Source organism: Mobula birostris, chromosome 25 (genome assembly GCF_030028105.1).
Source record: "Mobula birostris isolate sMobBir1 chromosome 25, sMobBir1.hap1, whole genome shotgun sequence".
In the NCBI taxonomy this organism is placed as follows: Eukaryota; Metazoa; Chordata; class Chondrichthyes; order Myliobatiformes; family Myliobatidae; genus Mobula; species Mobula birostris.
The window spans coordinates 31405525-31430188 of NC_092394.1; the positions used below are offsets into that span (position 1 = coordinate 31405525).

At 44.2% G+C, this 24664-nt stretch overlaps 1 protein-coding gene across 2 annotated transcripts in view; it reads right to left on the reverse strand.

Annotated features, from left to right (window-relative positions):
- The window catches only part of LOC140187922 (cytosolic arginine sensor for mTORC1 subunit 2), a 177583-nt gene that overhangs the window by 82757 nt on the left and 70162 nt on the right, over window positions 1-24664 (reverse strand). For both annotated transcript variants that reach the window (XR_011883177.1, XM_072243798.1), the window contains exon 2: window positions 14647-14717. Coding sequence is in view for 1 of the 2 variants with exons in the window: in XM_072243798.1 (XP_072099899.1) it covers window positions 14647-14717 (71 nt within the window). In the remaining variant the exon portion in view is untranslated. The remainder of the gene's footprint in view (window positions 1-14646; window positions 14718-24664) is intronic.

A 24664-nucleotide genomic window follows, 5' to 3' on the forward strand; every position in this document is an offset into this window, starting at 1 on the left:
GAAGTTGAAAGCCTATTGAATAGTCCCTGGGTAATGACATCCATATTCTTCCTCAACTCTAACCACACCGATTCTGATTATGACTATGGAGGACACCCTCCCTCTCTAGCTCTGCAATATTCTCCTTAATCAGAATTCCGACTAATCCGACGTTTAAAAAATATATTACTTTTGTTTTTTGCACGATTTTTAATCTTTTCTATATACATATACTGTGATTGATTTATTGATTGATTGATTTACTTATTTCCTTCTATATTATGTATTGCATTGAACTGCTGCTGCTAAGTTAACAAATTTCACATCACATGCCGGTGATAATAAACCTGATTCTGATTCTCTCCTTGATTTCCTTCCTTATCTATCCTGAACATCTCAGCCAAAAATATTGGAAAACCTTTTTTATGAGCATATCACACATTATGATATGCATAAAATGGCTTTTAAGAATTTCTATTCAAAAGGTTCAAAGGAACATCTAAACAAGCCTGTTGCATTTTGGAAACAAGTCCTGTGGACTGATGAAGTTAAAACAGAACTTTTTGGCCACAATGAGCAAAGGTATCTTTGGAGAAAAAAGGGTACAGAATTTTATGAAAAGAACACCTCTCCAACTGTTAAGCACAGGGGTGGATCGATCATGCTTTGGGCTTGTGTTGCAGCCAGTGGCACGGGGAACATTTACTGGTAGAGGGAAGAATGAATTCAATTAAATACCAGCAAATTCTGGAAGCAGACATCACACCCGTCTGTAAAAAAGCCGAAGATGAAAAGAGGATGGCTTCTACAACAGGATAATGAAACTAAAGACTCCTCAAAATCCACGATGGACTACCTCAAGAGGTGCAAGCTGAAGGTTTTGCCATGGCCCTCCCTCACAGTCCCCCGACCTAAACATCATCGAGAATCTGTGGATAGACCTCAAAAGAGCAGTGCATGCAAGACGAGCCAAGAATCTCGCAGAACTAGAAGCCTTTTGCAAGGAAGAATGGGTGAAAATCCCCCAAACAAGAATTGGAAGACTCTTAGCTGGCTACAGAAAACATTTACAAGCTGTGATACTTGCTAAAACGGGTGTTACTAAGTACTGACCACGCAGGGTGCCCAAACTTTTGCTTTGGGCCCTTTTCCATTTTTGTTATCTTGAAACTGTAAAAGATGGAAATAAAAATTTTTCTTGCTTAAAATATTAAAGAAATGTGTCATCTTCAACTTCATGCCTTTTGGAAATCAGTTCATCTTTTACTCACTTAGCTATTCACAGTAACAGAAATTTTGACTGGGGTGCCCAAACTTTTGCATGCCACTGTACCTTTGCAATATTTCTTTAAGTGTAGAAATGCCGTTCTGGTGTCCTTCTTTATGTGGGATTTAAAGATGACTCACTTTCTTGGGTCACTGCAGTTCCACAATGCTTTCAGGTATATCAGTAGTGTCACCATGGCTGAAACAGTTCCTCAACAATTAGTGATGTTCCAACAGGATCACAATGACCAGCAATAGAAACCCCTGCAAACGCTAACACGAGGAAATCTGCAGATGCTGGAAATTCAAGCAACACACATAAGAGTCGCTGGTGAACGCAGCATGCCAGGCAGCATCTCTAGGAAGAGGTACAGTCGACGTTTCAGGCCGAGACCCTTCGTCAGGACTAACTGAAGGAAGAGTTAGTAAGAGATTTGGAAGTGGGAGGGGGAGGGGGAGATCCAAAATGATAGGAGAAGACAGGAGGGGGAGGGATGGAGCCATGAGCTAGACAGTTGATTGGCAAAAGGGATATGAGAGGATCATGGGACAGGAGGCCCAGGGAGAAGGAAAAGGGGGAGGGGGGAAAAGCCCAGAGGATGGGCAAGGGGTATAGTGAGAGGGACAGAAGGAGAAAGAACGCTCTCTGAGACTCCTTGGTGCAAACTCATCTTCACCAACGTTACCTGGAATTGTGAACCTAAGAGCATTCTCACTTGTATGGACCTATTTTTCACTGCTTTTCACTGGTTTTTATAGAAACCTTATGAACCTGTGATGGCACTGAAGACCTGTGCCAACTAACTGGCAGGAGTGTTCAAGGACATCTTTAATCTCCCTGCTGCAGCTGAAGGTTCCCACCTGCTTCAAAAGAGCATCATACCAGTACCCAAGGAGAGCGGGCTGAACTCCCTCACCGATTATTGCCCAGGAGCACTCACATCTACTGTGATGAGGTGCTTTGAGGGGTTGGTCATCACCAGAATCAGTTCCTGCCTAAGCAAGGACTTGGACTCGCTGCGATTTGCCCATTGCCACAATAGGACCACAGTGGATGCAGTCTCAGTGACTCTCCAATCGGCCCTGGATCACCTGGATAATAGCAAATGCTATGGCAGGCTGCTGTTTACTGATTACAGCTCAGCGATCAATGCCATCATACCCTCAGTACTGATCAACAAGCTTCAAAGCCTGGGCCTCTGTATCTCCCTCTGCAACTAGATCCTTGACTTTCTCACTGAAAGACCATAGTCGTTGACAATCAACACTAGCGCGCTTCAACGGAGCATGCTTAGCCCAATGCTCTACTCCCTCTAATCGCACGACAACGTGTCCAGGCACAGCTCAAAAGCCTCTATAAATTTCGTGATGACACAAATATTGTTGGCAGAATTTCAAATGGTGACAAGGAGGATTACAGGAGCGGGATAGATTAGCTGGTTGAGTGGTGTCACAACAACAACCTTGCACTCAAAATCAGTAAGACCAAGGAATTAATTGTGGACTTCAGGAAGGAGAAGTCGAGGGAAAACACACCAGTCCTCATCGAGGGATCAGCAGTGGAAAGGCTGAGCCGTTTCCAGTTCCTGGGTGTCAACATCTCTGAAGATCTATCCTGGACCCAACATGCTGAGGTAATTACAAAGAAGGCACGACAAAGGCTATCTTTCATTAGGACTATGAGGAGATCAAAGGCACTCAGAAATTTCTACAGATGTACCGTGGACAGCATTCTAACTGGTTGCATCCTCATCTGGTACGGAGGGGGCCCCTGCACAGGATCGGAAAAAGCTGCAGAAAGGTGTAAACTCAGCCAGCTCCTTTGCGGGCACTAGCCTTCCCAGCATTCAGGGGACCTTCAAAAGGTGATGCCTCAAAAGGCGTCACCCATCGTTAAAGACCCCCATCACGCAGGACATGCCTGCTTCTCGTTCCTACCATCAAGCAGGAGGTATAAGAGCGTGAAGACACAAACTCAACTTCTCAGCAACAGCTTCTTCCCCTCTGCCATCAGATAAAAGAATTTTAACATCGACCCTCTGCTTAAATAGAGGTCACTATAGAGGAGGGGTGAACAAGGTTTGGTACCAGGCCTGATGAGCTCAGGTTGACAGAGGGCAGTATTAATCAGCTCAGCCAGCCCTGCACTGAATGGTCGTGTGGAGGTAACAAAATCAGTTTGCAGAGACTCATTTCACCCTCAAAGTTTGAGATTGCATTTATTAACCCAGAGGCTGATGCTTCTAAAATGTCGTGAGCATTCAAGGTTGTTAAGCTAAATTTCATAATTTTCCTTTTCACATATTCATCAACCATGCATCTCAGCCATTTTCAGAGAGAAAAAAAAACACTGGCTCGCTATCAAAACCATTCCATTGTCTGACAAGCTCCAACTGCAGTTTTTAATGTTTTTTTTAAACCAGTGTCCGTGCAGAACAGCGACATGATCACATGAGCTGCCCAACAGTTTGAGCAACTCCCTAAGTTTTAAGGTGTTTGGCAAATCTCCGGGGAGTACAGCAACTGCAAAATATTCTATTTGTTCAGCTGCTTTGTGCCTCTGGTACTGCCAATCCTGCACAGTCAGCACAAATGAACAGGCAGTTTTGGCATGCAGCACTGGTGCTTTGCATTAAAAGAAATTTAAAAAAATATCTGATGTGGGGGAAGAGTAACAGGGACAGTGAAAGGGAATGCTTTTTTCCACTCTCTCATACAGTGCTGTTGAATGCACATTCACCGCTGAAGCTCAAGCACCTCATTTAAGTAACTACCCGAGGGAGGGAGGCTGAAGCAGAATAGCACAGCCTCAGTGTTCAAGCGGATGGGGGGGGGGGCTTTGCAGCCACTTTTGGAGAGCAGGGCTGTCAAAGCCATTTCCACATTTCACATCCACCGTTCCCTTCACCAGACCACTTACCGTTAAACAGCCCTTGTTTGAAAAACGCAAACACGAGGAATTCTGCAGATGCTGGAAATTCAAGCAACATACATCAAAGTTGCTGGTGAACGCAGCAGGCCAGGCAGCATCTCTAGTCTTCTCCTATCATTTTGGATCTTCCCCTCCCCCTCCAACTTCCAAATCTCTTACTCACTCTTCCTTCAGTTAGTCCTGACGAAGGGTCTCGGCCTGAAACGTCGACTGCACCTCTTCCTAGAGATGCTGCCTGGCCTGCTGCGTTCACCAGCAACTTTGATGTGTGTTGCTTGTTTGAAGAATGCCTGTTTAAAAGTCCAATGTTTTCCGAGAAGATGTAAAGCGATTTAGAACGGAGCAACCTTTCTGAAACTTTCAGCATCTCCTTAATTTCTATGCCTCCATTCTAATACAGAAGAAATGATCAAATGCAGGTTTATGGGATGACGGGTTTTTGATAAAATGAAGTGCTGTTTTGAAATTAATTCATGAAGTGTGATAGGAAACAGGCACTGAAGAAGCTAAAACATTCTGACAATCCTGAATGGACAATGAACCAACCTACCTCACTATCTTGGTCACTTTTAGCAATACTTATTAATTCATTTTTAATTGCATAGATCTTTTAAATTGTAATTTTATAATACTTTTAAATTATTGCAATGTACTGCTGCCACAAAACAACAAATTTCGCAGCATATGTCAGTAATATTAAGCCTGATTCTGATCCTTGAGAAGTTTAACATACTCCAAGTCACTTTCCCTGGTACCTGAAACCACTCCCTGAACCAGCTCACCACTGCTTCCCAGCTCCAGCTAAGGCCCACGTTCATGCTGACAGACCTTCTGCACACCAGACACATCAGCGCTCTGTTTAACAGCTGTTTGTATTAGGAGCAGAAAAAAAACAGGACCAGAAACAAATCCCATTACACGCACAGCTGCACGTTCATTGCATTTCTTCAGCACTTTCAGATCACTGTGCAAACCACAAGTTCTTCATTTCTCTTTCAGAGGAAGCTCCATTATTTTGAAAATGTATTTTTATACTAGGCTTCACTGGATCGCATCCATCTCACTAATTCTCCCGTGTACATCCTGGCAACAGGAGGCTCCGAGGAGCTGATTTGAAATAAACAATAATTTCCTTGTCCAACTTGTGCAGTTGGAATTCAAAACAAGGTCAACTCTAATTGGCCAGAGCTTGTCTTGTTGCCTCAGCTTTCTTTCTGTCTCTCTCAGGTGCTTTGCCTTTTCATCCTTGTCCATCATATCACCGTTACCCCAACCACGGTTCTTAGACCATAAAACATAGGGGCAAAATTAGGCCATTCAGCCCAATGAGTCTGCTCCACCATTCAATCATGGCTGACCTTGTTTTAACCCCATTCTCCCGCCTTCTCTCTGTAACCCTCAACACCGTTACAAGCCAAGAACCCAACAATCTCTGCTTTAAGTTCACCTAACAACTTAGCCTCCACAACCCTCTGTGGCAACTAATTCCACAGATTCACTCAAAGTCGGAGCCACCTTTCCATCTCTATACTTGTCTAGCACATCCTCTGCCCAAATTGTTGCTGTACCATTGCTCTAATGGAATCTTCTCTGCTCTTCCTATTTGTTAGAGCATCGTTGTCCCAACATCTCTCACCTCCCCTTTACCATCCTGGTTGTTTCATGCACCCCTTGTACACTAGAACCCAATTCTATTCTCACCATTCGGCTTCCTTCCTTTTCTTAGAGCCTGTGTGGAGTGGCGGTTCTTCCTCAATAAGTCAGTCTTCAACACACCTCTACCTCAGCCCATTCACTGCCCTCGCCAAGTACCTCCCTCTCCTGCCCCATCTCTGACCACGCCTTCAACACATTCTCGTTCTGACAATAACCAGATTTTGACCACATGCTTGTGTCCTTACCACCCACCATCCCCCACTTGCTCTTTCTCAGGACCGCTCTATCTCCTGAGCAGTCGCGTGTAGCCGCACGGTCGCCAACATTTATTTTTTTTATTCCCTTCTGTGGTTTTTATTTCCCCCCGTCCCTTGGCATGTGTGCTGGCAAGGAAAAGCAAGGACAGAGTGTAACACGTCACTTTCACGGACAAGGCCAGGTTACTCGGGAAGTAAGTCACAAAAATGGCTTGCGATGATGGGATAGTATCAGGGTGGTTACCGGTGAGATGTAAATTAGTGCAGAGACACAGAGAGCAAGGATCTAATCCCATTCACTGCAGCTGATAAATATGAGAACTTGATTGTTCACTGATCTGAGTTAGATGTTAAGCTCTGCTTTTTTTAATACATGCAATTCAAAGGTAGGGGACGGGGGAACATTTCCCTAAAATCTACATCACCCAAGTGATTTAACAATAAACACTCAAATGCAGAAGTCTGAGCCTTGCTGTATAATTCATGACGTTGGCAGTCCTTTCACACACAGAGACGACCCCTGACATGCACAATGACGTTCAACAGGTAGACAGAGAGCAAAAGGAGGTGCCACCACTGGTTCTGCTTCCGTGTTGGACCGAAAAGGGGAATGTGCTGAAAGGGGCAGCAGTGGAAATCCTTTCAGGCTGTATTCACAGCACGCATCTGTGCTCCTCTTCCTCCAGCACCTAAACGTACCTCCTCTGCAGATCAGTACCAATGAGACCCTCCCCTGACCATCCCCTCCAATTACCCAGCCAGACCTCCCCATTTCTGATCCCTGGACAGTGAGTACTGTGCCGACTTAGGACCTCTCTCAAAGCCTCCCGTCCTTCTGCAGAAGGTGCAGCCTACAAATTGTGCGTGCGTGTAGGAAAGAAGATGGCTTCATGGTGCCCTAGTGGACATCACAGAAGGAGGTCCTCATCAAAATGCTCAAATGGTGCACGCCAACATGGAGAAGTTGATTCAACTACCTGTGTGTATATGTCTGTACAGATGTACTGTAAATAACTGTCAGGTAAACGCTGTCTGTGTACTAATAAGATGGAAGCGTTGGAGGAGGGATCAAAGGAAGACCAAAGAGAAGGTCTACTGGAGGCAGCTGAATGGTCAGACAGTAGGAATGCATTAAGGGCAGGTGAGACAGTGACTAATCTAATGAGAATTTGGAAAAGTCCGACAAAACAACGATCCTATTTAGGATAAGGAGAATGAATGCAAAAAGTAAAATGGTATTTTGAAGTCTTAGTAGATCTGGTGCATCAGATGGAGCTGTGAGACACCAAATCAGAGAGCAGGGAAACGCAAAGTAGGAGACAGACTGGCTCTCTCTTTCTGCACAACGTTTCACATTAGGGCAACATCTGTGTTCACTATCAGCGATATCTCCCTTCACAAAGTTTGGGTAATCTACATAAAACAAATGATGGGTTATGATTTGAGGTCTGCTGATAACATGATCAAAGATTAAAGCTAAGGATGTGGGCAGCGCTGACTGTCTGTGAGCCCCAGTCTGCATTCCAGAAAACTACTGTACAGTTTCTGCTTATTATTTGAAAGCAGATTCTTTCCTCATGGGGAATTACACTAATTCTGCTGTCTTTAACATCTGGTCTCATGATCATGTTGGCAACTTAAGAGGAGACAGAGGGGACAGGGTTACAGGAACAATCTACAATCTCCTTCAGGAGCCAAGTCAGAATAGGAAGAAAAAGCAGGAAATTAAGAGTTTACCATTCACACAAATCAAGACAAAAAGCATGAAATAAAACAGAAAATGCTTAGCAGGTCGGACAGCATCTACGGAAAGAGAAACAGATAGAGCTTCAGGGTAGAGCTCCTCATCAAAGCTGGGCTTTGACCTGAAGTATTAGCTCTTTTTAATTTCACAGGTCCTGCATCTTCTGCTTTTATTTCAGACTTCCAGCTTCTGCTCGGAATGAATGAAAGTCAATCAGAGTTCCCCTGTGACTGTGTGGAAGGTACAAGCATTCCTAGTGAATGATATGAATAGTCATTGTCAATCATAGTCATACTTTATTGATCCCAAGGGAAATTGGTTTTCATTACAGTTCCACCAACCAAGAATAGAGTATAAATATAGCAATAAAAAATCATAAATAATTAAATAGTAATATGTAAATTATGCCAGGAAATAAGTCCAGGACCAGCCTATTGGCTCAGGGTGTCTGACCCTCCAAGGGAGGAGTTGTAAAGTTTGATGGCCACAGGCAGGAATGACTTCCTATGACGCTCTGTGTTGCATCTTGGTGGAATGAGTCTCTGGCTGAATGTACTCCTGTGCCCAACCAGTACATTATGTAGTGGATGGGAGACATTGTCCAAGATGGCATGCAACTTGGACAGCATCCTCTTTTCAGACACCACCGTCAGAGAGTCCAGTTCCATCCCCACAACATCACTGGCCTTACGAATGAGTTTGTTAATTCTGTTGGTGTCTGCTACCCTCAGCCTGCTGCCCCAGCTCACAACAGCAAATAGCACTGGCCACTACAGACTCATAGAACATCCTCAGCATCGTCCGACAGATGTTAAAGAACCTCAGTCTCCTCAGGAAATAGAGATGGTTCTGACTCTTCTTGTAGACAGCCTCAGAGTTCTTTGACCAGTCCAGTTTATTGTCAATTCGTATCCCCAGGTATTTGTAATCCTCCACCATGTCCACACTGACCCCCGGATGGAAACAGGGGTCATCGGTACCTTAGCCCTCCTCAGGTCCACCAGCAGCTTCTTAGTCTTTTTCACATTAAGCTGCAGATAATTCTGCTCACACCATATGACAAAGTTTCCTACCGTAGCCCTGTACTCAGCCTCATCTCCCTCGCTGATGCATCCAACTATGGCAGAGTCATCAGAAAACTTCTGAAGATGGCGAGACTCTAATGTCTCCAATACAGCAAAGCTCCAATATTTATCATGTAGTAACAGTGGCTATCTGGCAACGATGGTTCTGTCTCGCCAACAGGCTTATGGAACTACAGTACTGTGCAAAAGTCTTAGGCACGCATATATAAAGCTAGGGTGCCTAAGACTCTATATGTCAACAGGGAACTGAGAGCGAGATTATAAATCTGGCGGGAGCAAAGGATGCTGGGAATGGTGAGGGTGGAGCACCGCGGCAGATAAGGAGTGCCATGGTGGGGAGTGGCGTGGGTGCAGACACACCCAACTCCCGGACACCAGGCAAGGCCATTTGATTTCAATTGGTTTATTGATCATTACAGAATGCCTCTCTGGCACTTCCCACTCCGTCTCGTCCCCTTTCCCTTCTTCCAAACCATGATTCACCTCTCCCTGGCCGCCTTCCCACTCTCAATCCCCAATAGAGACCCGTATCAGTATCAGGTTTATCATCTCTCGCATACAGCATGTCGTAATTTTCTTTGCGGCAGCAGTAGAGTGAATTTTTAAAATTACTACACTACAATGCAATCAATCCCTTCCAGTAGTTGTGAATGTGACCTCACAGATGGAGCTAGACTCAAGCTGGATGCTGAGCCCAAAGTATCCACCTTGATACCAACAGAACGTTGCCATCAGGTACCTCCTTACCATGGGACTCAGGAAACACTCGCAGAAGCACAAATCCAGGTTTAAACATCACCATTATCTTGGCAGCATGACAACACCACCTGCCTGCCCCCACTTCCCCCAAGTTTAGGCTGTGCTGGTCGTCAATGCAAATGACGCTTTTCCCTGCGTGCGCGTTCTGAGCTCTTTAAAGGGAGGCCAGCTCCAAGCTCACAAAGTTATGGCAGCACAAAAGGTTGCACAAGCAAAGGGTCGTTGGCAAGTGTGGGGCAGAGTGGTCATCAGATGAGATGGGTGAGGACTCAGTGCAGTGATGTTCAATGGAGATGAAGACAGGATTCCCACAGGCAGTGGTGTGGTGAAAACCTTCCTCCAACCGGAGTTGTTCAGATAACAATGGGCTGTGCTCCTTTGAGCTCCTCTGCTGTCCCTGAACCCTTGCTGTCATCCGGCACAGCCTCCATCACGAGACCCGAATATACGTCGGTCCTGTGTGCCTCCGTCAGCGTTGTGTTAATCCAGTTGGAGTCCAAGGGCAAAGATATCAGTCCATCACTGCAGAGGACAGAATTATTCATCAAGGAATTACCCAGAGATCAGACTCAAAGGAAACTGAGGACATTAAGGTAATTCCTAGGACATCATATCCTTGCAAAGGGAGCCCATGAGGCCCTCTGGCACTACCAGTGATTTCTTGAACCCCAGGCCAAGGGAGATGGTGCAGGGGTGAATATCCTAGGGCTGTGTGTCCTCCACTCTTCCATCAACATTCTCAACAACTGCCCATCTTCTTGGACAATTACGAACAAAAAACAGAGCTTCCCCACATACTGTAGGTTCCAAACTCTCTCAATTATGCCACTTATCTCCTTTTTTTGTCTGCTATACAATTCCTTATTACCTACAACATGACCTCTATTACCAGGAAGCTTCCTGAGAATTCTTTTCCTACTCCCCAAAGCCTGTCCACCATCTACAAGGCTCAGGTCAGGAGTGTAATGGAATATTCACCACTCACCGGGATAAGTGCAGCTCCATCAACGCTCAAGAAGCCTGACACTATCCAGCACAAGGCAGCCCACTTGATCGGTACCCCTTCCACAAACATCCAATCCCTCCACCATCAACAAACAGTTGCAGCAGAGTGTACTGTCTACAAGATGCACTGCAACAACACACCAAAGTTCCTAAGGCAGCACCTTCCAGACCAACGACCACTACCATCTAGAAGGACGAGAACAGCAGATACCGGGGAAGACCACCACTTGGAAATCCCCCTCCAAGACTCTCACCATCCTGACTTGGAAACATATCGCCGTTCCTTCATTGTCGCTGGGCCAAAATCATGGAATTCCCTGCCTAACAGCACTGTGGGTGTTCCTACACCTCGCGGACTGCAGCGGTTCAAGAAGGCAGCTCATCACCACCTTCTCAAGAGCAACTAGGGATGGGCAATAAATGCCTGCCTATCTGGCGACAGCCACATCCCTTAAATGAATAAATAAAAAAAACAGAACACATCTCCCACAGGCTGCGCTTCCTCTGAATCTTGTGTGCACAGTCACCCAGGATAGTAAGGCCCAGACAAACAGTAGACCCCCTCACTTCGGCCAGATTTGCACCACTTGGCAAAAGGCAATTGGGATTAATCAGGGGTTCCCAAGCTGGGGTCCATGGATCCTGTGGCAGGGACCCATGGCATCAAAAAGGCTGGGAACCCCTGGGCTCAGACAGTGTTGCAACAGAGTAAACCACTAAGTTAACTTATTCACAAATTATTTACTGAAATAATCAACAGTAGTTAAATGCTCCTGGCAATTTGAAAATAAAAACCTACTTGAGGATTCTGGGATCTTTCAAAAAAAAAGCAAAATACCTCTTCATGGAATTGTATCTTGAATTAATAGCTCTTTTAACGACATAATCCATTGAAATGCAGATGTACTGTACTTTTAAGGGAGGCATTTCCATCAAATAATTCAAAACTTCTGCAGGAGATTCACAAAACAATATGTTGTCTTGCAGACATGGCTTAAGCTCGACTAGGTTTTGTGGTTGTTCAAAACCTTGTGAAGGGATTTCAAGCAGGTGAAGTACTGACTTAACTTCATATAAGCACATCAAAAGAAAATTTTTAAAAAGCCCCTTTCCCAGTATGCAGCTGGAGTTGCCATTTTAAGGATGCAGCGCTTCTTAAAATAACCCCAAATCTAAGAGACATAATGCAAGAGGAAGCCAATAAGCGACAGAGAAATGTTCCATTTTTGACTTGGAGACAAGTAATAGCACTAGCAACAACTGTGCTCATGAGTATTTGCAAGAGCAGCGTACCATCCAGTCGGCTACATCCAATATTTCATGTAAGGCTGAAGGAAAGTTGTTTGAGCACAAATATATTGGTACATGGTCCTTTCCTCATGGGATCTTGGTTGATAGATTACAGCAGTCAGCAGCTCACTGATGTATAATGTGGTAGTGACCTTCCCTCTCTCTGTCAAATTCTAACTAATTCTCTTTAAGCAGACTGGATTCCAACCCAAGCTCTATATTTTAACTGTAAGACTATGTAAGACCCATTCTGGTACTAAGGACTCTTGGTAAGAGCCCATTTACTATTTGTTAAGGCTGACCTACGTGTAGATCATGGGATTTAAGCACAACTTCCCGGCAACAAGGTTATAATGACCACACAGACTTGCCTGTCAAAATACCTATCAGGTTAAAGATGCTCATCATTACTTACGCACGAATGTTGCAACTGGTTCACAGTTAAACTCGAATTATCAAGAGGCTTTTGTTTGAGGTGAGATGCTCTCCTGTTAGCGGCACTGACTTATATTGAAGGTTGAAAAGGTGACGGCCAAAATGAACCGCCAGAAAAAGTGTTAATTATTCATGTTACAAATACAGATACATAATGAAGTAATTTGTGAAGGATTCCTGATCAAAATCTCTGATGTTGAAAAGGAATTATTAAATGTGGGCAGATTTATTCCTTCAGATAGTAATTGTTGCTGAAGGTTTTAAAAATATCAAATTTTATGATCAGTGTTCTTTCCCTTTTCATTCCCTCAATTCATTCTTTATTCCTCTAGGATCTACATTTCTTTCTCCAACATCCGCTGGATATTTCTCAGTCCTTTAATCTGACTGACTGCTGTTAACTCAGTTCACTCAAGACCCAGCATCCCTCACTCAGAGGTCCACACTTTCACTAACTTGTCACACAAAGGACACTAAAACGAAACGCCAAGTTGTAAAAGCAGCAGCTACAGCAGAATTGGGGCCTTTGTCACCCTTCTTTCTGCTGCTGGACTGATGCCCAGCCAGGAGCCCACTTTCAGAAACAGAAGAGCCTGACAATTTTTAAGTTTCCGAGTACTTAATTCCTGGGAGTTGAAATGGGTGGGGTGTACGGCCAAGGGAAAGCAAAGAATGGGGTTTTGGGGATGCTCCGTCCAGGGTGAGATGATCCCAGTTTTGGTGTATGTGGTGCAGTTGTGGCTGTCTTTTATTTCTGTACTACAGCAATGATCCAATCCATCTGGAAATCAAAAACGGATCCTGTCTACAAAGATGCCAGGTATAAACCTCCAGAGAAAGGTTGAGAAATGTACCCAACACAGTCCTTTTGACAAGTACTTTTATGTGTGGCTCTGTTAATCCAAATCATGTGCATGTCACTATGTACTGAGGTTTGAAGTCCCCAATGTCGCAAAAGACAGATCTGTCCACATTGCCATAGACCTCTCAACTGGGCCAAGCTGTACCAATTGCCCTTCATAGAAATGTTTGTGACAAACACCCTTGCTTATGCAAACAGGCCGCAGTCTGCACAGAATGTTCCTGAGGCTCTTGGGAAGGTCAGGTGGTGGACCCTATCTGATGGCTCGCTGAGAAGACTGTCAAGAGCAGTTGGCAGAATTCTCACCCTACTACTGACAAACAAACACTCGGCAGTTGGAGAGAATGGATTCTCTGTCAGGATTGTTCAACAGTGCCAGAGTCTCGGCTCTACTGCATGAGACCCTTGATGTGACCTGAGGCACCGTCCTCCATTTCTTCTTCCGTGCTTTTGCCAAGAAGGTCTGAAGAGAAACGCAGCAGCCTTTGACAAAGTTCATCCCAAATTGCTGTAGAACAAAGGACTACTGGTCACCAAGGAAACACACTGAGACAAAGTCAATTGCTGTGGCAAGGTTATCAAATCCGTGAAAGCTGCCCTCAGATCTGCCTGAAACTTGGTGGTCTTTCAGTGCAGGGGTCCATCCATAACTGACTGCTGGAGAACGACACTTTCCAAGGTCAAGGGCGTTGAGCTGAAGGATGCACCAAAGCCGAATCCTGGCTCAGTGGCGAAAGGACACAGTTTAAGACCTTCCCACCATTTGCAGACAGCTAGAACCTGCAGTTACTGCTCACAGAATGTATACGAAAGGAAAAATGATATTACACTGACATTATGTAAATATTAGAAGCAAACAGAATGAAACATTACTCTGTGTGTATTTCTATTTATTTGCAAATGTTACAAGTAAGTTACATTTTTTGGAAAAGTATCAGTGCTCAACTTATTTCAAAAGCACTGTCTCCAATCACCCTGATTTAAAATTAGATCCAATCCTACTTTGAAAGTGGTCTTGCAGCATGTGTAAAGACACAAATAGGCAGGGACAGATCAATTATATTAAGAATACACTGGCGAACAGCAGCAATAACAGAGCATTTGAAATCCAATGAAAATAACAAGTTGTCGAGCAGATTATAAGAGCTTCTTAATTTCTATCTACTAACTCCCATTGGCACTGACAGTATCTTGGTTCATTAGGCCACTGTTGTGTAGGCATTTACATATGAACTTCCCATCGAGAGTCAGCTGCTAATTCAGTCATAACAGCTGTCATCACTGGCTTTATCAACATTTTGCAAAGTTCATATAGCAGTAATGACCTCCCTCATTAATAAGTACAACCAATGCATGAGTAAATTAGGTTCTCTCACCTTTGAAGCCCTCTTCATCGACGATTATGGTGTAGTCTTCAGGAGTTTCAGTTAAGCTGAAGAACTTGCACCTTGATGAAGAGAAATTGGAAAAAAAAGGTCATTAACTTGCAATATTTCAGCTACAGTTCTTTCTGAATTGAAACTCTGAATATAAGAGGACTCATGTTTAAATTATAGGAAGAAAATGCTGGAAAACACTGATCAACATCCAATATTTTAAACAGTGAACGTTTCAGATCAATAACCTTCCATTATATTTTGCACCCAAATATTAAGTTACTGTATAAAATCTTATTGAAAAGCCATGAAGGTATTACTGGTAAAATAAAATACCAACTATCCAAACTGGAAATGATTGAGGTAACCTGTTTTAGAAGGCATCATATGCAGTCACTGACCAGACTGTCTCAGAAAGGCAGTGTCCATTATTAAAGACCTCCAGCACCAAGGGCATGCCCTTTTCTCACTGTTACCATCAGGTAGGAGATACAGAAGCCTGAAGACACACACTCAGCGATTCAGGAACAGCTTCTTCCCCTCTGCCATCAGGACTTTGAAGCTTTGGACACTACCCCACTTTTTAAAATATACAGTATTCCTGTTTTTGCACATTTTTAAAATAATCTATTCAATATATGTAATTGATTTACTTGTTTATTTATTATGTTTTATTTTATTTATTCTTTTTTTCTCTCTCTCTGCTAGATTATGTATTGCATTGAACTGCTGCTGCTAAGTGAACAAATTTCACGTCACATGCTGGAGATAATGAACCTGGTTCTGATTCTGATTCTGAATCCTGCACAGAAAAAGACTGATTTACTATTATTTGAATTAGTGTTTCTTAGAGAGCTCTCTGGTGTTCCCAGAGAAACAAGGAGCGCATTGGGCCTAGCAAAGGTTTTCTTGTAGATCCAGGAGAGGTGGAGTTTACTGGGGCTCATCTGGCATCTAAAAGAAACTGCAAGATCTCTCCTTGCCATGCTTCATCTCCACCTCGCACGTCCACAACCCCCTTGAATCTTCCTCAACGCCCAGCATGCCTCCAGGACTAATCTGAGAGCAGTGCAAGTCAGCCGCTGCTGTGAGGACGCACAGACCTGCCTTGTGGCTACCCCTTCCATGAAGCCAAGGAATTAAATGCCTCACACACACCACCTCTACACTTTCATTTATACTAAGTGTCTAACAAAGAAAAACTTCCCATTGTCTCAAACAGAACTTAACATTAAAGTCTGTGTGCAGGCGAGAGGTCGGGTAAGTAACAGTCAGGTAGGTTGAAAGGAGTGATGAAAAAAATCCACCTCCAAAGAACAAGCTTGGATAACACACACAGAATGCTGAAGGAACTCAAGATGTCCAGCACCTGCAAAATATCTTGTGTTTAACAACATATGGATGGTTACTTTTACGAAATGATTCTTTATTAGTGAGGGGGCTGCAAACACTATGTCTGAAAACAAAGGCTTGCAACAGCAAAAGCTTAAAATTAGCCTTATGAAATGGTGGAGCAGGCTTGAGGGGTGGGGGAGTGATTCAGTCGTGCATGGAGTTTACTGGGGCAGACCAATTGTCTTGTGGGTTAATGCCGGCAACAGTTGAGCAAACACTTTATCACTGGCCAAAGGCAAGCTCGGCTGCACTTTCATTACGGGCCACGTACCAGGACCCATGAGTTGCAGTTGTGGGCTGTACCAGGTCTAGACAACAGGAAACAAAGTATAAACCAGGGAATCAGGATAGTCATCTTACATTGAAAGGGTAGATAGGACCACTACTTTAAATCCCTTCTATTTCAATGCACGTGGCTTAACAGGCAAGGAAGATGAACTGGGGCTGTGAATTGCCTCTAGGGACTGGGATATTGTGGTCATAACAGAAACACGCTGAGCAAAGAGCAAGACTGGCAGTTCAGTGTTCTGTGATACCGATTCTTTAGGTGTGAAAGAGGAACGGGTAATAGTGGAGGGGTGTTCCCTTTTCCATAAAGGACATAACAGCTGTCTATTCTTCAGAATCATCAAAGGAGGCCATTTGGGTAGAACATGAAAATAAGGGGAAGACCACCATTGTTGGGACCCCCAATCCCACAGTCCTGGGAACTGAGGAGCAGATGTGTCAAGAGGTTTCACCTAGTTGTGAGAATAGTAAGTCAGGGCTTCAATTTTCCTGATTTCAACTGGGCCCCCAGAGTGCAGGGGGTCTGGATGGGATGAAATTTGCATGGTGCATCCAAGATGACTTCCTCACACAAAATATATTTCAAAATTCAAAGTAAATTTAATATCCAAGTACATATATGTCACCATATACAACCCTGAGATTCATTTTCTTGTGGGCATACTCAATAAATCCACACAATAATAACCACAATGGAATCAATGAACGACCAAAAATTGAGTGTTCAACCAATGTGCAAAAGACAACAAATTGTTCAAATACAAAATATAAAGAAATAACAATAAAAAATAAATAAGCAATAAATATCGAGAACATGAGATGAAGAATCCTTGAAAGTGAATCCATAAGTTACGGGACCACTTCAATGATGGGGCAAGTGAAGTTGAGTGAAGTTATCCCCTTTGGTCCAAGAGACTGACAGCTGAGGGGTAATAACTGCTCCTGACCCTGGTGGTGTGAGCCCTGAGGCTACTGTACCTTCTTCCCATAAAAGTTGCTGGTGAATGCAGCAGGCCAGGCAGCATCTCTAGGAAGAGGTACAGTCGACGTTTCAGGCCGAGACCCTTCGTCAGGACTAACTGAAGGAAGAGTGAGTAAGGGATTTGAAAGTTGGAGGGGGAGGGGAAGATCCAAAATGATAGGAGAAGACAGGAGGGGGAGGGATGGAGCCAAGAGCTGGACAGGTGATAGGCAAAAGGGATACGAGAGGATCATGGGACAGGAGGTCCGGGAAGAAAGACGGGGGGGGGGGACCCAAAGGATGGGCAAGGGGTATATTCAGAGGGACAGAGGGAGAAAAAGGAGAGTGAGAGAAAGAATGTGTGTATAAAAATAAGTAACAGATGGGGTACGAGGGGGAGGTGGGACATTAGCGGAAATTAGAGAAGTCGATGTTCATGCCATCAGGTTGGAGGCTACCCAGACGGAATATAAGGTGTTGTTCCTCCAACCTGAGTGTGGCTTCATCTTTATAGTAGAGGAAGCCATGGATAGACATGTCAGAATGGGAATGGGATGTGGAATTAAAATGTGTGGCCACTGGGAGATCCTGCTTTCTCTGGCGGACAGAGCGTAGGTGTTCAGCAAAGCGGACTCCCAGTCTGCGTCGGGTCTCACCAATATATAAAAGGCCACATCGGGAGCACCGGACGCAGTATATCACCCCAGCCGACTCACAGGTGAAGTGTTGCCTCACCTGGAAGGACTGTTTGGGGCCCTGAATGGTGGTAAGGGAGGAAGTGTAAGGGCATGTGTAGCACTTGTTCTGCTTACACGGATAAGTGCCAGGAGGGAGATCAGTGGGGAGGGATGGGGGGGACGAATGGACAAGGGAGTTGCGTAGGGAGCGATCCCTGCGGAATGCAGGGGGGATGGAGGGAAAGATGTGCTTAGTGGTGGGATCCCGTTGGAGGTGGCGGAAGTTACGGAGAATGTTGGACCCGGAGGCTGGTGGGGTGGTAGGTGAGGACCAGGGGAACTCTTCCTAGTGGGATGGCGGGAGGATGGAGTGAGAGCAGATGTACGTGAAACGGGGGAGATGCGTTTAAGAGCAGAGTTGATAGTGGAGGAAGGGAAGCCCCTTTCTTTAAAAAAGGAAGACATCTCCTTCGTCCTAGAATGAAAAGCCTCATCCTGAGAGCAGATGTGGCGGAGACGGAGGAATTGCGAGAAGGGGATGGCGTTTTTGATGGCTCCCGATGTGGCCTTTTATATATTGGCGAGACCCCACGCAGACTGGGAGACTGCTTTGCTGAACACCTACGCTCTGTCCGCCAGAGAAAGCAGGATCTCCCAGTGGCCACACATTTTCATTCCACATCCCATTCCCATTCTGACATGTCTATCCACGGCCTCCTCTGCTGTAAAGATGAAGCCACACTCAGGTTGGAGGAACAACACCTTATATTCCGTCTGGGTAGCCTCCAACCTGATGGCATGAACATCGACTTCTCTAACTTCCGCTAATGCCCCACTTCCCCCCGTACCCCATCTGTTACTTATTTTTATATACACATTCTTTCTCTCACTCTTTTCTCCCTCTGTCCCTCTGAATATACCCCTTGCCCATCCTTTGGGTCCCCCCCCCCTTGTCTTTCTTCCTGGACCTCCTGTCCCATGATCCTCTCGTATCCCTTTTGCCAATCACCTGTCCAGCTCTTGGCTTCATCCCTCCCCCTCCTCTCTTCTCCTATCATTTTGGATCTCCCCCTCCCCCTCCAACTTTCAAATCCCTTACTCACTCTTCCTTCAGTTAGTCCTGACGAAGGGTCTCAGCCTGAAACGTCGACTGCACCTCTTCCTAGAGATGCTGCCTGGCCTGCTGCGTTCACCAGCAACTTTGATGTGTGTTGCTTGAATTTCCAGCATCTGCAGAATTCCTGTTGTTTGTACCTTCTTCCCGATAGCAGCAGCGAGAAGCGAGCACGACTTAAGCATGGGGGACCTTGATGATGGATGTTGCTTTCCTGCAGCAATGCTTCGTGTCAATGCTGGAATGGTGGAATGGTGGAATAGAGGAATGTACCTGAAGAAGCAATGCAGCACCCTCCTCTTGATGAATGAGGCAGGCCAAGTAAATGAAGTGGTAGTTGGGGAGCACTAACATTGCACTGTGTTTCAAATATAGTGGATTCCAGTTAACTGGGCTATTGGGAGAGCCATTTATTTGTGACAACTCTTAAAGAATAGAAACATCGAGAAAATTGCTGGAATTCCCCTTCCTCATTTAGGACACTATGCTGCTTAATTGGGAAAGGAGAATGTTGCCGAATAGGGTTCTAACTAGTGTCAGTTGTGCACACTTACGTGGCTGTTGAACGCTACACTGTGCTCAGAGCAAACAGTTTTTAAATAGTGTCAGTTGCTTATGTTTGTGTTCAAAAAGCAGTGATTTTTGTCACAGTCAGTTGGCGAAAAGTAAGCAGTAAGACAATTCTGAATTGTTCAGCTCACTGCAGTTTCAAGCATTTAGGCTTGGAGATGCCAAAAAGGCTGTGAGTGAAAATGAAATGATTTCACTACTTCAACAAGCTAGGAATTACGAAGAATTTGAAGGTACCAACAATCATACTGAATGTTACAATGAAAATGAAGATTCAATCAACCACTGCATTGTATGAAGGCAATCCATTATCTGTACCAGGTATCTGGGCTGATTTGGTTTATTGCATACACTTGATGAATTCCTCCACCAATAATTATTAGGAAATAGAACAGTTTTATATGACTGTAGCACTACTGGTATGTTCTAATTTGTTCTGTACTTCATTTCAATATTTAATTTGTTACACAGTTTGTCTTTTTTATACCTTTCTAACTATTTCCATGAAACTTCAGCTTCTTAGGACAGTTGCTTAATTGGACCAAAATGTACTGGTCCCTACGTGTCTCAGATAACTGGAATTCACTGTATTCCCAATGACTTGGCCTCCACAGCCATCTGTGCCAATAAAGTCCACAGATTCACCAACCTCTGGCTAAGAAAATTCCTCCTCATCTCTGTTCTAAGGGATGTACTTTGATTCTGAGGTCCTAGCCACCCCCACTATCGGAAGCATCTTTTCTATGACCCCTATATCTAAGCCTTTTAATGTTTGATAAGTTTCAATTAGATCTCCCCCCCCCCCCCACCATCATTCTTATAAACTCCAGGAAGTACAGGCCCAAGGCCATCACACACTCCTCAAATACTGTCCTTTCATTCCCGGGATCATTCTTACGAGCCACCACTGGTCCCTCTCCAATGCCAGCAGATCCTTTCTTAGATATGTGGCCCAAAGCTGCTCATATAACTCTAAATGTGTTCTGACCAACATCGTGTAAGACTTAAGTATTCCATCTTTGCTTTTATATTCTAGTCCTTTTCACACAAATGCTAACAAATTATCTGCCTTCCTTACTACTGACTCAAACTGCAAATTACCCTGCAGAGCATCTTGCACTAAGTATCCCAAGTCCCTTTAGACCTCCAATTTCTGAATTTACTCCCAGTTTAGAAAGTAGCCTCCACCTTTATTTCTTCTAGCTAAGTGTATGACATACACTTTCCTACACTGTATTCCATCTATCTCTTTGCCCATTCTCCTAATCTGAGTCTTTCTACTGCCTCCATTTCCTCTACACCTCTTGCCCCTCTACCTATATTTGTATCGTCCGCAAATGCAGCCACAATGTCATCAATTCCACCATCCAAATCATTGACATATAACGTGAAAAGTAGCGGACCCAACACCAAACCCTGCAGAACACCACCAGTCACTGACAGCCAACCAGAAAAACCTTTATTCCCACTCTTTGCCTTCTGCAAGTCAACCAATCTTCTGTATGTGCTAGTATCTTCATGTAATACCATGGACTCCGATCTTGTTTAGCAGCCTCACGTGCAGCACCTTGTCAAACAAAATCCACTGGTTTTCCTTTGAATATCCTGCCTCAAAGAATTCCAACAAACTTGTCAGGCAAGATTTCCCCTTTACGGAAAGCACGTTAACCTTGGTCTATTTTATCATACGTCACCAAGGACCCCAAAACTTCATCCTTAACACTAGACCCCAACATCTCCCCAACCACTGAAGTCAGGCTAATTGGCCAATAATTTCCTTTCTTCTGCCTCCCTCCCCTCTTAAAGAATGGAGTGACATTGGCAATTTTCGAGTTGTCTGGAACTATTCTAGAAACCGATGAATCTTCAAGGATGCCTCCACAATCTCTTCAGCTACCTCCTTCAGAACCCTGGGGTTCTGGTCTAAGTGACTTACCTACCCTCCAACCTTTCAGCTTTCCAAGTTCCTTCTCCTTAACAATACCGACGACACTTACATTTACCCCCTCACGTTCTCAATTTTCTGGCATGCTTCTGCTACCTTCCACAGTGAAGACTAACACAAAATATTTATTCAACCTGCCCATCATTTCTCTGTCCCTCAGTACCACCTCTCCAGCATTTTTTTCCAGTTCAATATCCACTCTTGCATCTCTAACTCTTCACATATCAGAAATAAACCTTTTGTTACCCTCTTTTATATTACTGGCTAGCTTACCTTAATTTTTTATTCTCCCCTTATTGATTTTTAGTTGCCTTCTGTTGGCTTTTAAAAGCTTTGCAATCCTCTAGCTCTTCTCACTAGTTTTTACTATATTGTACTCTTTCGCTTTTATGCTGTCTTTGACTTTGCTCCTCGTTGGGCACAACTGCTTCATTCTCCCTTTAGAATGCTTCTTCTTTGGGATAAATTGATCCTACATCTTTCAAATTAGTTCCAGGAATCTAGCCAATGCTACTCTACTATCATTCCTGCTAATGTCTCCTTCCAATCAACTTTGGCCAGCTCCCCTTTCATGCCTCTGTAGTCACCTTTACTCAACCACAATAGTGTATCCTACTGGATTCCTACTTCTTTGCCTTTTACCTTTCCTGCCCATCTGGCTTTACCTATGGTCTTCTAGCTATTCCCCTCTGCCACCTTCTTCTCCAGTGTCTTTCGGCCCGAAACGATGACTGTATTCACTTCCATAGATGCTGCCTGACCTGCTGAGTTCCTCCAGCATTTTGTGTGTGCTACTCTGGATTTCCAGCATCTGCAGAATCTCTTGTGTATACTGATTACACCTGATTTTAGCTTCTCCCTCTCAAACTGCAAGGTGAATTCTATCATATTATCACTACCTCCCAAATATTCCTTTACCTTAATTTCCCTAATCAAATCTGGTTTAGTACACAGTACCTAATCCAGAACTGCCTTTTCCCTAGTAGGAAAAGCCACCTTGTAGGCATTGAACAAATTCCTTCTCTTAGGACCCAGCATCAACCCAATTTTCCCAATCTACCTACATATTGAACACCTCAAATGACCATCGTATTATTGCCCTTTTTACAAGCCCTTTCTATCTCCTGTTGTAATTTGTACTCGCACATCCTGGCTACTGTTCAGAGGCCTCTATAGATTTCACACTAGGGCCTTTTTATTCTTGCACTTTCTTGACTCTAATGACATGGACTCTTTATCTTATGATCCTCTGTCATTTCTTTTTAAGGGTTTGATTTCATTTTTACAAACAAAACCACCTTCTGTCCACCTGCTTGCCCTTTCTATATGATGTGTATCCTTTGCTGTTAAGCTCCCAGCTGTGCTCTTCTTCCAACCACAGCTCTGTGATGCCCACAGTGTCATACCTGCCAATTTCTAACTGTGCTGCAAGATCATCTTATTCTGTGTACTGAGTGCATTCAAACGTAACACCTTCAGTCCGTATTCAATGCCCTTCTTTTCAATTTTATCTCTATGTTGCCTGAAGTCAAGTTCTTATGGTGTTCTCAATTTTTTTGTCTTATTCTTTATTCTGGAGACTTCAGTAACCTCTCCTATACTCTCCTTCCCTTTTACCTGATCCATACTTTGCCATGCTGTAGAACCAATCCCCTACTATTTAGTTTAAATGGTGGTACATTTACTGTAAGTAAAACATTTAAATTGTAAGTGAAGTGTAAACCTTCTGGGAGGCCAGGAAAAAAATTGCAGACCCTTGTAGAGATATTTGTTTTTTGTTAGTAGGGATAGTCCGGGTAATTATAGACCAGTGAGCCTTACGTCTGTGGTGGGAAAGCTGTTGGAAAAGATTCTTAGAGATAGGATCTATGGGCATTTAGAGAACCATGGTCTGATCAGGGACAGTCAGCATGGCTTTGTGAAGGGCAGATTGTGTCTAACAAGCCTGATAAGAGTTCTTTGAGGAGGTGACCAGGCATATAGATGAGGGTAGTGCAGTGGATGTGATCTATATGGATTTTAGTAAGGCATTTGACAAGGTTCCACACAGTAGGCTTATTCAGAAAGTCAGAAGGCATGGGATCCAGGGAAGTCTGGCCAGGTGGATTCAGAATTGGCTTGCCTGAAAAAGGCAGAGGGTCATAGTGGAGGGAGTACATTCAGATTGGAGGGTTGTGACTAGTGGTGTCCCACAAGGATCTGTTCTGGGATCTCCACTTTTCGTGATTTTTATTAACAACCTGGATGTGGGGGTAGAAGGGTGGGTTGGCAAGTCTGCAGATGACACAAAGGGTGGGGGTGTTGTAGATAGTGTAGAGGATTGTCGAAGATTACAGAGAGACATTGACAGGATGCAGAAGTGGGCTGAGAAGTGGCAGATGGAGTTCAACCCGGAGAAGTGTAGGGTGATACACTTTGAAAGGGCAAACTCCAAGACAGAGTACAAAGGAAATGGCAAGATACTTGGTAGTGTGGAGGAGCAGAGGGATCTGAGGGTACATGTCCACAGATCCCTGAAAGTTGCCTCACAGGTAGATAGGGTAGTTAAGAAAGCTTATGGGGTGTTAGCTTTCATAAGTCGAGGGATAAAGTTTAAGAGTCGCGATGTAATGATGCAGCTCTATAAAACTCTGGTTAGGCCACACTTGGAGTACTGTGTCCAGTTCTGGTCACCTCACTATAGGAAGGATGTGGAAGCATTGGAAAGGGTACAGAGGAGATTTACCAGGATGCTGCCTGGTTTAGAGAGTATGGATTACGATCAGAGATTAAGGGAGCTAGGGCTTTATTCTTTGGAGAGAAGGAGGATGAGGGGAGACACGATAGAGGTGTACAAGATATTAAGAGGAATAGATAGAGTGGATAGCCAACGCCTCTTCCCCAGGACACCACTGCTCAATACAAGAGGACATGGCTTTAAGGTAAGGGGTGGGAAGTTCAAGGGGGATATTAGAGGAAGGTTTTTTACTCAGAGAATGGTTGGTGCGTGGAATGCACTGCCTGAGTCAGTGGTGGAGGCAGATACACTAGTGAATATGGGAGGCAGGGTTTGAGGGTCAGCACAACAT